Genomic DNA, 13,418 nt, shown 5'->3' on the forward strand with positions numbered 1-13,418 from the left:
TAACCATTACCATACATTTGTCACTATGTGCAATCCCCTGGGACTGGGAAAAGAAATCGGCAAAGCACTACAATTTGCTCAATGTCCTGTTGTTGTTAGCATGTTCGCCACGTGGCTATATTTCATGTACTGAATTTTTTGTGTTCCGTTATAAGAATGCATCCATAATCCATTAAAAAGCATAATGTAAAAAATATAAAAACGTTTTCTGAGATTGACTAATCCACATTTTGAAAAGTAAAATAAGTGTGTTATAAAATCACATCATATTTCAAAATCCTAAGTGTCAAAAAAGCATTTTCATGAGTATTTCTTTGGAGAATCAAGTTCAGTTGATCACTGACACAGAGTTGGGCATGGATTCTTTCAATACTCTGTATTAAAGGTAGTACATTAAATAAGCATAAATGTAACACCACAATCGTGACAGTTTCAGACATCCGTTTATAAAATGATGTCTTATTAATGTCATTGATATGTGAAAGAGCCCCGGTCATTTTCCAAATCCTTTCCGAGTGGCAGGAGTGACTTAAATTTCCAAAGACAAGCAAAGTGCGTACATCTGGCTTAGACCCTGACGTTGGGCTAAGCACTTTTCCACGTCAAAGACCGTTTTACAGTAATAAATATGAACGTTGCCGTGGATTTTTGTGTACGCACACTTTACGATCAAAACTGTTTTTTAACGGAGGCCCCTGGATTCTAGATGGTTCCTATACTTAAGTAACATACATGGTGGGGTTGAAATCGAGAAAATGCAGGAGAGAGAGAACATTGCTGATGTGATGCATGACACATTTTATTGACAGTATGTTCAGCCCTGCAGTCTTACTGAGGAAGAATCGTGTCCCATTTTGAAGTTAAACAATAGGAGTGCTGTGTTGCAATTTAATCTAAATCCAATTCAATTACGGAGAATACAAATACATAAGCTTCAAGGTTCAGTGATATGATTAGAGCGATTCAGGCAGACATCAGTCTACTGAATCATTTCTTCTTTTATTACATAAACCATGAAGTAACCTAGGCTGCCCCCTTTACTCTCATCTCACTCTTATGATCAAAGTAAAAGATGAAGTGTGATTAACACCAATGACATTCAACTAGAAGTTGAGAGATCTGAAGAGAGTTGCATTATGTCACTTTGTAATATTAGGGCCTTATAAATACCGTATAAATAATATAAATAAAAAATAGATAAAAAAGCACCGTATAAATGATATAAATAACACGATTTAAATGACAGAGTACTTCTGGCATGAAACTCTAGATGGCGCAGTCCGTAAGTCTAAACCAATCTGAAATAATAACTTACACGGTGAAGATGATTGGTTCCCTCCGTATCAGCAGCCAATGAGCTTGCTGCTCTATGTTCAGATATTGGCTTGTGATTGTTGTAGCAGTGCAGCGTGTTTCAGAAACCCGCCTCCTTCCCCAGGTCCACACGTACAGATCTGCTACAAGGTTATCAAGTAGTTATGGGGGTTTATTCTATGTTATATGTTCCTTATATGCACACAGCAGCATGCTGTGGATGTACTGGCAGTAGCAAGTCTCTGTACTTGCTCCGCCGCAGCAGCAGCGTTGCAGATCTATTCCGATTTTTATCCACATCACATCTGATGTTTTTTTGCAATGCACCAGGGAGAAAATCTCCTTCAGCGGCGCACCCATCCCCTACAGTGATTACTGTGACTGTAATGTCTTCACAAGCAGCATTCACGGCATCTAACAGAGACATCGGATTTTGTGGCCGATGGTCGTAAATTTCCAACTCCATGCTGAAAAGAAATCTAAAAATACATACCAAAGTTATTGTGCTGTGTCCATGTACAGTATATGCTTCCAAACCTGCTTGATTGGCTGGCAGACGGTATTTTGTGATTTATTGCAGTTTATTCCAATGACAATTTGCCATCTTAGCAGACATTACAAACTTCCCATTACATAGATATTCACAGAATACACATGCATGCCTGATAGGTTTTGATAACCGGATGGATCATGTGATGGTTCACACGATGGAAGAATGTTCAGAAGTTTTGACGGTTTCACTGAGAATCACTCAATCAGTTTTGATCCACAAGCTATGCATTTAGATATTGTGCTTGAGAACTGTACACAACCTTTTGCACGGATGTGCTAAAACACATTTGCAATTTGTCTAAATCAATAAGAGATGTCCGATGTGAACAAAAAATTCAGAGACCCAAACTTATTGTTTTGAGAAAGAAATGGTCGAAATTCGAGAAATTCTGGTCTTCTTGTTTAAAAGACTTAAACCTCAATGGACGGCTTTTTTCAAACCATTTTTTAGAGCTTGTCTTTTTAAGCAAGTCTTAAAAAACGTATTTTTTTGAAAGAAAGTGAAAGATTTTGGAATGACAAAGGAATTGACATTACATTTTTGAACAGAGAACTATTTGCTCAAAGGTTTTCTCAAAGGAAGTCATGAGTTGACTTCAGGAATTGCATTAGGATGCATTTTCTTTTATTAAATTGTGAAAGCTTATCGCCTCCGCATCTTGGTAATTGTCTGCATTTTTAGTCCGTGTGAGATTTAAAAAGTGTAAATGTAGAATCTGCCTGAAGCCAGACATTTTTAAACGAAAAATGATCTGCCACGTATCGCTGTCTCTGTTCAGACAAGAAACCCAAGTTTAGCCAAAGGGCTAATGCTGTGGAACAAGTTGACGGGCCAAGATTATTCAGCCCCACCTATAATGCATGTGAGTGTACTGCGACCAGCCTGTGTCGGAAATCCGATCTATTGCGAGTAATGCAGAGCACAGCCTCAGGGCAACAGGTGCATTATGGGGGAAAGACTGGTCTAGCACAATCCAGCGATTTCTTTTTCAAGTACATTCATAAAAAATAGGATGTTTAATAAAAAAGTTGCGTTTAACATCATTTAAACCACTTTGCGTACTGTGCATGTTATTTTAAAATGTGATTATTACTCCCTTCCAGTTTGTAATGAGAAAACACATTTTTCTAGATGCTGTTCTAGATTTCCTGTCATCTGCTTCTGTCACGTTCAATGCACGCACTGCTACAAACATTTGATCCATTCTAACAATCTTTTGTTGTTTTATTGTTTCTGTTGCTTTCTTCTCACACTATTTATCTGAATGAAGTGCGGAAACAGGAAATAACAAACAATGCAGACAAAAGATTGATTGACAGGTCGGGGCCTCTGAATGCCCTCTATGTCATTTCTACCCCAGTGAGTGACTTCCATATGGACCCCAGTCAGTGGTACAGACACACACACACACACTTCAGGGGTCAGTGACCTAAAACAAGCTCCACCCGCGGTAAGATAGCTCTGCATCTGCCAGTGACGGCTCATAAATTCTCATAGAAAAACACTTGTCATATGATTTTCTTGGCAACACTTTGCAATAATGTAGTTTCTGTTGACATTAGTAATTGGGAACTGCCAATAAATAATAAAAATAATAATTTTATTGAATAATAATTAATACATTTCCTAAGTAAAAAGTATCTGGTAACATTAGAATGAACAATTGTTTTGTATTTACTAACATAAACAAAGATTAGTAAATGCTATAAAATGATGTCGTTCATTTTAAGCAAATGCATGAACTAATGTACCATATGTTTCTTGAGGATCAAGATACTTTCATTGCAATAACTTGTTCTCTAATCCACACACATTGTTTATTTAACTATTTGTCACAAAGTAAATAAAGAAATGTGCAAAGAAATGATATTTGAACTAAAGTTGGTCATTTTTTAATAAATGCTTTCATTTAGAGGAGAAGAATTTTTAGCGAGTTTCCTTAAGACACGTTGTTTTCTTTTCAAAGAAAGTAGATATCAGTGACCTTGCACTCCACCCTGAAGATGCTCCATTTCAGTCAAAGATATCAGGATCTGGGCAGGTTCTTGAAAAAGCTAAATAAAGGAGAGGTTGTAACATATTTATCTGTCTTCAGACAACACCAGGGCTTGTTACCGTCATCTCATTCATCACCCAGACGAGATCCACTAAATACCACTGAATCCTGATGACGTCATTTAGACCGTTTTACCAAGAACTAAAATATATACGATGTTTATATCGAGATTTTTTTAATCTGTGTACAAGTTCATGACTTGCGTTCTGTCAATTTGGTGTGCTGGAAATGTTTTGCTGATGCTCTCGAGAACACTTGCAGGCTGCAGGCGTCTTGATCTTGCTGATGTCTCCATGTCCCATCATCTGACCAATGTGACAACACGATTCACTTAACATCTTCCACTTTTAACCCGACCATTACCTACTCACCCACTTCTCTTGTCCACAGATAACAGTGCAGATGATCCCTCAAGGGTCAACGATAATAATAAAGCTGAAAACAACACACAGCACTTTGAAAAGGGTGTCGCTGCCCAATACAGTCCAGTCCAGGCTCTCACATCAATGCACAAGGAGGAAAAGATTTAACCAGTTTATGTTCTTTTAGTTAATCAACTTCTGTTTCACAATATATACTGTATATATTATAAAATATACATAAGATACAAATGTATATATAATTAACAATATACAGCTTTCCTGTAGCTCAGTGGTTAAAGCAGGGCGCTAGCAACACAAAAGTCATGGGTTCGATCCCAGGGATTTTACTCAGAACCAAATGTATAGCATCACGCAATGTTAGATGCTTTGGATAAAAGCGTCTGCCAAATGCATAAATGTAAATGATATGCGTGTATATACATACATACTGCTGAGTATAGTCATTTTTAACTATCAAAATGATCATAACCATCATTTATTATAAAAACATTATTGATCAAGGAATAAAAATTCCCCACAAATTGTGATTCTGTTATTTACGTTTACTTACATGTCATTAAAAAACCTGAATGACTATTTCTTTGGGGAAAGGACGCTATTTTTGAAGAATGATGTTGACCAAACTGTTTTGGTTTATAATTTTGTAAAAATACAAATTCAGCTTCTGAAAAACGAAATGACCGTTTTTAGCTTGAAGATGTAAATAAAATATCTATTTCTGAAGCTACTTTTTGTTATATTTTGGCAATAAGTTATCATTTGGGGCTAAATTTTATGTGAGATTAATTAATCGGCACCTCATGTAATTAATTAGATTAAAATTGTAATCGCTTGACAGGCCTATATATATATACATATTTATATATACACACACTCACATTCTTTTATCATTTACCCGGTATGACTCTTTCTTCTGTAGAACATGGAAGATATTTTGAAGCATGTAAGTAACCAAAAACACTAGCTATTGACTTCTGAGGTTTCTCAACATACCATATAATAACATATTCAGGTTTTGAACGTGAGTGCCTAAATGATGACAGTATTATGTCACGTGGACAACTTTAATTGTTGAACAAGTCAAAATAAAATTAAACACAAGGTCATAAAAAAGTAAAAGCTGATACCTTTATTGATGAATTCGATCGGTAAATTTTGCGTTGACTCGGCTGCAAGGCAGCCATTCCAGATTAAATTGCACATGCTTTAGAAAACAAATAAACATAAGCGTTCAGTAGTCCATCTGTTTGACCTGCGTTACCCCTTTTAAAACATAACAACGTACCAAAATTAAAATTGACCGCCACTGTCCTATAAACAATTATACACTTGCAACAAGACAAACGCCAATACATTTAAACCGCTATACACCTCGTAACCTTCAACCGTAGTCTTTTACCGTATAAATCAAGACTGGTACTTTTGTCTTGGCAGCAGGAGCCGTGAGCTGGTACTGGCCAGAAAGGTTCAATTGGATGCATCATTCATTGGCTGGGAGCCAGACACCGTTGGAAACAGCGCCTTCAGTCTGATGCATTCGTAGCACAGAACCTTACTAAGAAGGATCATTCACGCCACTATAAATAAAGTATTAACGGTCACTCTCATCTTTCAGCGGGAGGCGGCGTTTACACCGTAGGCTAGGCATTGTGATATTTCATTGCCGCTGCCAACCTACGCTAAATGGCAATGTCAGTTTCGCTGTAAACACAATTTACGTTGTAAACTCGTCAGCAAGATATTTACAAGGTTGTTTATGACGTTTTTCAAACTGTGAAAGGTTTCGTGATTTGTTTATTAACAGAATTTTATTGGATGTTATTCTTTTAGCATTATCATAAATGATGTGCAGGTCTTTCCCACTGCGACAGAGGCACCGTTGGGTTAGCGTGTGGACATTTCATTACATCAAATCGATCATTTCTATTTGGGCGATGTACATTCGTGTTCATCTGAATAAACCTTTTTCCTATGATCACCAATGAGTGTATAAAGAGCAAATAATAAGAGAACAACCATAAAAAGTAGGCTAGTTGTCTTTTCAACAATGGCCGCCTACATATATAGCTTAACAGGGATGTTGTACCATCTGAGATGGCGGCAGTTCTGAGCCACTTCTGAATCGATGATACAGAAAACAACAGTAACAAAACTGGCCATATATCAGCTCTTAATATATAATTTCATCTACAATTCTTTTGGACGTTTTAGCGCCCCTTTCGAAAAAGCTACACTTCCAAAAAGTTCTACATATACGCATCCAGGTACAAATAAAAGCAACGTAATTCAAAGTGTAATAAAAATAAGGGTAGAGTGTAAATATATATTCATATTTATACATTTCTAGCTGTATTTACAAGACTGTAAGTCAGATGTGTGACGTTGTTAAAATGAATCTGGGCAGAGCATTTATAGTGAAAAATTTGGTCTGAGCAACAACATAAGAAACATCGTCATTCAACTTCAATGGAAAAAAATCGAAACCTCCAAACATCCCACCATTAGAGTCATACTTTTAAGTCTTCTGTACCGCCAGTCACAAATTGTATATGGAAATGTTTTCACAAATGCGTAAGCATCACTCTTTGCTCAAGTGACCCATAGCTTTATAACAACAGGTAAAATGGGGTCTGTAGGTATCCGGTTTGTTCTCTTCCAGACGCATTCAAACACAATCTCCATGCCAAGCGCTTTCACTCCAGGCAACTCTGTAGTGTGCTATGTGGCAAAGCTTAATCTCCTGGAGTCCATGGGCTGAGTCCAGCCAGGTAGCACACTGAAGTTAAGGGTGGAAGGTGAAGGCTCAGCGCTTCTTAAACGGCACTCCGCGGTTGGGGTGTGGGGGAAATTTAGGCAGACAGGGTTCATCGGCGCTGGGGTCATGGGAGAACACGGAGTCTTCGCCTGAAGAGCAGGTGGAGCTGCGCGTGTCGGGGAAATTTGGAGAAAATTGGTCCAGGGATAAAGACAGGTCCAGATACTCCTTAAAATGACAAAAGAAAAAAACTTGTTAATCTTGTTGTTTATCAGTTAAATGACCACATATCTCTCTAACAACAGGTAAAAAACGCCTTAAATATTTACTTCCAAAGCACTACCAAAAATATAAAACCAATCCTAGGATGTTTTGATGAGTGATTAGTTTCAGTGATGTCACCCCGTAGCCCCACCCACCATGCAATCTCATTGGTTAAAAATGCCAAACATTATACAGCAGATTCTGGGGCCGGATTCACGGAACTGTTCTTTAAACAAAATAAGATTAAATTATAGGAAGCTGGTAAGAATGTTCCTTCTTACGAAGTTCTTAAATATTTTCTTAAGAACAATCGTAATTTTTATGCTTTGTTAATCGATCTTGAGAAAATCATTCAGAACTGCCTTAAGTGTTTTCGATAATACAAAACTTTTATCTTAAATCCGTTTAATAAAAAATATGGCAATTAGGAAGATTTTTCTTCTTAAGAATGTTTTGTGTATCTTTACCCTGATTAGCATTTTTGTTTACTGACAATTTGACAAATATTTGTTGCTGGAAACTTTGTATTACACCGAATTAAGATATAACGCATTATGCGAGATCCTTGAAATTGGCATCAAAACATTCCGAATCGTTTGAACATTTATTTCTAATTCCTGAGAATACATTTTGTAAAACAAAAAAACGGCTGAGAAATCTGAAAAGTTGATACATCTTTACAGTTTATAAACTCTATAAACTGTTTTCAGTTAACGTAACATTGAAAGTAAAATCTTTACGTTGACTTAAAAATCTGATTTGTGCAATCGAAAGAGTTTTGATGCAGTTTCTGCATGCACTCACCTGATTGGATGTCATAGAGAGGGTGCGGTCTAGATCTTCCACCAGCTGTTTAAAAGTGGGTCTCTGAGACGGAACGGCGTGCCAACAATCTCTCATCATCATATACCTGCGAACAAACAAACACGTTACCACCACGTTCCAAGATCTCTAAAACACTGTCTGGTATAACTGAAACAATCGGGACTCTTACAGTTCATGGGTGCATGTGGAGGGGCGGTCCATACGATGACCTTCCTTCAGCAGTTTAAACAGTTCCTCTACGGGCACACCTGGATATGGCGAGCCGCCAAGAGTAAAGATCTCCCAAAGCAACACCCCAAACGACCACCTAACACACCATCAGAATGACAAACAGTATTCAGCACTGCTAAGCAAGCTTTTTTAATAAAACTACAGTAAGACTACAAATAAACATACACATCACTCTGGTGGGCGTAAATGCGATCGAACAGAGCTTCAGGTGCCATCCATTTAACAGGCAAACGTCCCTGTGAACAACACAAACACAACATTAATACGTTTGTCATCGTGTTCAGTACAACAGAACAACGGCGAGTTACTGTAAATATAAAAAAAGCAACAAAGGGTTTTATGATACACGCTAAGAAAGAAACTGCAGACTTGCAGTACATAACACTGTGTTTTTCTGACTATGATCCTTACATTGGTGGTCTTCTTGTAGTAATCAATATGATGAATGTCTCGTGCAAGGCCGAAGTCTGCTATCTTCATGACGTTATCTTCGGTTACCAGGACATTACGGGCAGCCAAGTCTCTATGAATACACTAAAGAGCAAACACACACAGACACGCACTTAAGGGAACAGTCCAGACAAATACATGCCTCAAAACCAACTCTCAAGAAAAGTTTACAACTAGGGCTGTCAAACGATAATAATGTTATGAATAAAAGCCAACATTCTAATATTGTTGGCATGGCAACAGATGTCTTTATTAAATATATTTTTTTTTGTACTAATCAGACCAATTATAATAAGTGTGTCATTCCTGCTTGTCTAACAGATAGGAAATATACAGAAAATAAATAAAGTTCTTAAACACTTTACTGTTAAATAATTAAATACAGAATAATCCTTATTACAGCTACAAAATCACATTGATTTCTTCTTTTCTTTCGTTCTTTGATCAACATTAAAGACAAAATCACAGCAGCATGATTAAAAACGTGGCCCCTTTAAGAGCAGACGCTCTAAGCAGGTCTAATGTGCTTCTTATTTACTATACTAGATAAAATGTGCTTTCTGGCATAATCTGGTATGTTTGTGTTCAAGACAACACACACATCTTTTTTCTAAGAAAGAAGTTAACACGGGTGCGCTGTCTGACAGATTCTGATATAACTTTGTGTTCACCAGACGAGACCGCCGTCGCGTTGAGCTGTGTTCCACAGCCGTCAATTGAAGCTGTAAATCTATACTGGACGTGTCAATTCAAATCGCGCCTACTTGTTTTAAAGGCCTTTATATGAATAAGAGTGTGATTATATAACGTGACGCTCGACGACGATGTTGTGTTAATATTTCTATACCGTAAATTTGAACATTCAGGTCGTCATTGACAAGTTTACACACACACAATGTGAGCGCATTGCTACAATTCACTGGTTGCTTTCACTTTCTACGCCCGTCTCCGTCTTGCGCCCATACGCGTTGCGCAGCTTGACATCATACTCAACCGTGGATTATCGCGAATGAATGAGCTAGAAACTTGGGCAGAATGTCTCCACTATCAACATTTGTCTCGGGAATGTGCTGTACGCGTAAGCGGAAGGGATGTGCGGACGACCGCGGACCCTCCTGATGACAAAAATTGCGTTATGAGGGTGAATCACGATGCCGGCCCAACATCGTGATGGCTGTCTGCCATCGGCGATGGACTATTTCATCGTCTATCGGCCAAACCATATTGCGTTTATTCTGGATGTGATTATCGCTTGACAGCCCTATTTACTACACTAGGAAATAATAATAAACATTATTTTGCTACAGCATCTATTGATCTATGTGAATCTTATTTTATTAATAAAATATCGTTGTGTTTATTCTTGTTTATTTATAAAACATATTACTCATATAATATATAATATTGTATATGATATATAATATATTTTTTTTTATATATTATATTAAATTTGTCAGCATTAGATAATTGTTACATAATATATTAAGTCAAGTAATCATGTTTGATGGGTACAGATTACACCAGAAAAGCAGACATGCCCACCTTCTTGGATGCCAGGTATTCCATGCCACGTGCCACCTGATACGCACAAGAAACCAAGTCTTTGACTGACATGTGCTCCAAGGGCACCTGATCAGGGTTGTAGCAGTACTCCATTCCAGGAGGACGGCGGGCACGCAGGTATTCCCGCAGGTTACCCTTCTCTGCAAACTCCACAATGACGTACAATGGACCTGAAAGCAGCGGTACAAAAAGAATTGACACAGTAAGTGTTTTTTCGTTACTAAAACCAATGGCCGTAACTAGAGAATGGGGGTGATGACCAATACAATATCAATAAAATACAACATATAAAAAAGCTTAATGTGACGTACATGACACACATTATAAAATGCTCTGTACTGAATCTCTAAATGTCTCCGTCCCCCCATCTGTCTTTCTGCCTCCTCCCTCACTCACCATCTTGTGTGCAGGCTCCCAGCAGGTTGATGATGTTCTTGTGTTTGCCAATAATCTTCATCATTTCCATCTCAGAGATGAGGTCTGACAGGTCCTTCTCTGTGGCGTCGGCTAAAAAAAGCAATATTGATGAACGCACAGATTTTAATATGACAGGTCACGCAACCTTCAACCTCCAAGCCATGAAAGATAAATAGCTAACAAGGTGATAGACCATTCAGATGGGTTATATATCAAATGGGTCTGTTCTTTTAATATCCGGTATAGTGTGGCATTATGTTTACTTCCATAGTCGAAGTGTGATGTTTGTAGAAGTCATATTTAAAGGGATCCCATAAAAATACATCCAACACACCAAACTGCAGCAAGAAATTATAGGATAGACCAAAGTATGCAGAAAAATACTTCAGAAATAACTCAGATTTTGCTGATGTCAGGTCATTCGCTCGCTGAAGAGGCGAGAGGGAAAAGACAGGACCTAAGCCAGAATAAACACAGGCTTGGTATGGAATGTGACAAGAGAGCTCGATAAACACGCTTTCGGAGTGGAGGTGGGAAAGACGAGAGCTCAGTAGACCATCAGATTCCTCATGGGACACAGAATTCCAAGCAGAGTTTGTTGCTGTGGGCTGTGACGATATCGCGATTCACACCAATAATACCTGTCTAGGCCGATTCTGTGTTTGATGCACGGCTCTTCCGTAAACTCTGGCTCTTTGATCAGTAGGAAAAGTCCTACCTCTGTGTTTTGTTGGCAGTCGGTGTGAACGTGCATAATGTATAATACACGAAGGGATGATGTGTTGCTTGCTCGTGCTGTAGTTCCGTCTCCCCACCTCGAGCAGCTTAAAATAATCTTACAGATGTATCTCGCTTTTATCAATTTGTTCTAACTAAATACTCTTCAAAGATACGACGTATGCAATACTATTGTACTAATACTAATTCTTTTGTATAGGCACTCAAGATTAATATGAGATTGTCAGAAACTAAGTGTGTTACCTGATCTTTAAGTGCATAGTGTGTAGTATGTCATTTGGGACATAGCTTATGTCACGCACTCTTGCTTTCGGATCTGGCGGCACTTAATCGTAATGCATTGAGAATCTGAACAATACATGAAATATCGTCCCAGCTCTACAGTCACATAGAATGTTGAAAAAAAGTGGACACTTACATTTAAGCATCTTGACAGCCACTTTGGTGACACGGTTGGGTTTGTCTTTGTCCATCCCCTGAGCCTCCGCCATCATCACCTGCCCAAAGCAGCCCTCTCCCAACGGCTTCCCAAGAACCAGCCTGAGACGAACACATTTTACAAACAATATTAACCATCCGCTTGGATACAGTCTGCGATTGTTTTATCCAGTTAATCAAACTGGAACTGAAGTCTTGCCATTTCTGTGTTGGTTCTTCAAGGCTGAGATTCCAATGTGTGTTCATTTTACCTGTCTCTGGAAACCTCCCAGCGTGGGTCCTGAGGCAGTTCATATTCAGAGACCCCTGAGAGCATCGGCGAGCCACTGGAAGAGAGACGGGAGGGCCGGACCAGCATCCCTCCAGAGGAACTGGAGTCTACAGACACCTGCACACAAACACTTAAAATTACTCTCCATACAAGACTGCACTATAAAACCATGTGAGCAAACAATGAGTGCTTGTCTGTGAGTGTCTTAACACTGAAGGATGATGCAGCTGACTAAATTACCAAAAATGATGTAAACCATCAAAATATGGGGTGTATGGTACACAATAGTTTGGTCTAACAGCAAAGCACAGATTATCGGGTAATATGGGTTTTATTCTAATATACAAAAAACGCATAGAAAAAACAAGAGCTCACAGGAAATAAAGCAAACACTTACACCAATTTTCCGTTAATATTATTTGTTGATCTTCTTGAGGTGAAATATAGTCATTCTCAATGTAGTCACATAACAATTGTCACAACTGAAAAATGGGCAGTCTTAGGACATTCTTCGCAATATCATCTTTGTGTGTTCGGCAGAGGAAAGTAAGTCATACAGGTTTGAAATGACAAGAGCGTGAGTAAATGATGACAGAAATGTTTGGGTGAACTATCCCCGTCATAACTTAATAAACATTTAGATATGTTTCATCATTTTTGGCTAAACTATCAATTATAAAAATAACTAAACATGAATAAAACTGCATGACTGTTCTTCACTGATCATGGCCTCTTTTTTCTAATGAAAATAAGTAAAACAACACAAGCAACAACCCTAATATCCAACTAACAAGCTGTTGAGAAAAGATTGGAGTTTGTGTTTAGTGGTAAAGATATCAAACCCCCTATCTACTTTCTGTTACCTGTCTGCGCAGGGGGATGCTCTTGGCCAGTTTGTGGACAGCCAGCTGGCTGTTGAAGTCACTTTTCTTGGCCGAGCTGTGCATTTTGGCCAACACGGCGATCACCACCATCACGCAGATGAGAAAAAAACCCACGCAGTAGATTAGCACCTCCAGGTAGGTCTGGTTTTGCTGTGGACCTGGGGGAGGATCTAGATTTGGGAAGAGGGAGCAATGCAAGGTGGCAGAAAGGAATGAGGTTGCTGAAAATTATTTATTTATTTCATCATTTTGCTTTCCCTTCTGTGGTTAGTGTCG

At 38.4% G+C, this 13,418-nt stretch overlaps 1 protein-coding gene across 2 annotated transcripts in view; it reads right to left on the reverse strand.

Annotated features, from left to right (window-relative positions):
* Positions 1-5,420: 5,420 nt before the first annotated feature.
* The window catches only part of fgfr1a (fibroblast growth factor receptor 1a), a 37,143-nt gene continuing 29,145 nt past the window's right edge, over positions 5,421-13,418 (reverse strand). For both annotated transcript variants that reach the window (XM_079466848.1, XM_079466847.1), the window contains exons 9-18: positions 13,122-13,312; positions 12,239-12,375; positions 11,968-12,089; positions 10,791-10,901; positions 10,374-10,564; positions 8,793-8,915; positions 8,547-8,617; positions 8,320-8,457; positions 8,130-8,235; positions 5,421-7,289 (exon numbers count right to left, since the gene is read on the reverse strand). In XM_079466848.1, the coding sequence (XP_079322974.1) occupies positions 7,110-7,289; positions 8,130-8,235; positions 8,320-8,457; positions 8,547-8,617; positions 8,793-8,915; positions 10,374-10,564; positions 10,791-10,901; positions 11,968-12,089; positions 12,239-12,375; positions 13,122-13,312 (1,370 nt within the window). In that variant the 3' untranslated portion in view covers positions 5,421-7,109. The remainder of the gene's footprint in view (positions 7,290-8,129; positions 8,236-8,319; positions 8,458-8,546; positions 8,618-8,792; positions 8,916-10,373; positions 10,565-10,790; positions 10,902-11,967; positions 12,090-12,238; positions 12,376-13,121; positions 13,313-13,418) is intronic.

Source organism: Barbatula barbatula, assembly GCF_947034865.1.
Source record: "Barbatula barbatula genome assembly, chromosome: 11".
NCBI lineage: Eukaryota > Metazoa > Chordata > Actinopteri > Cypriniformes > Nemacheilidae > Barbatula > Barbatula barbatula.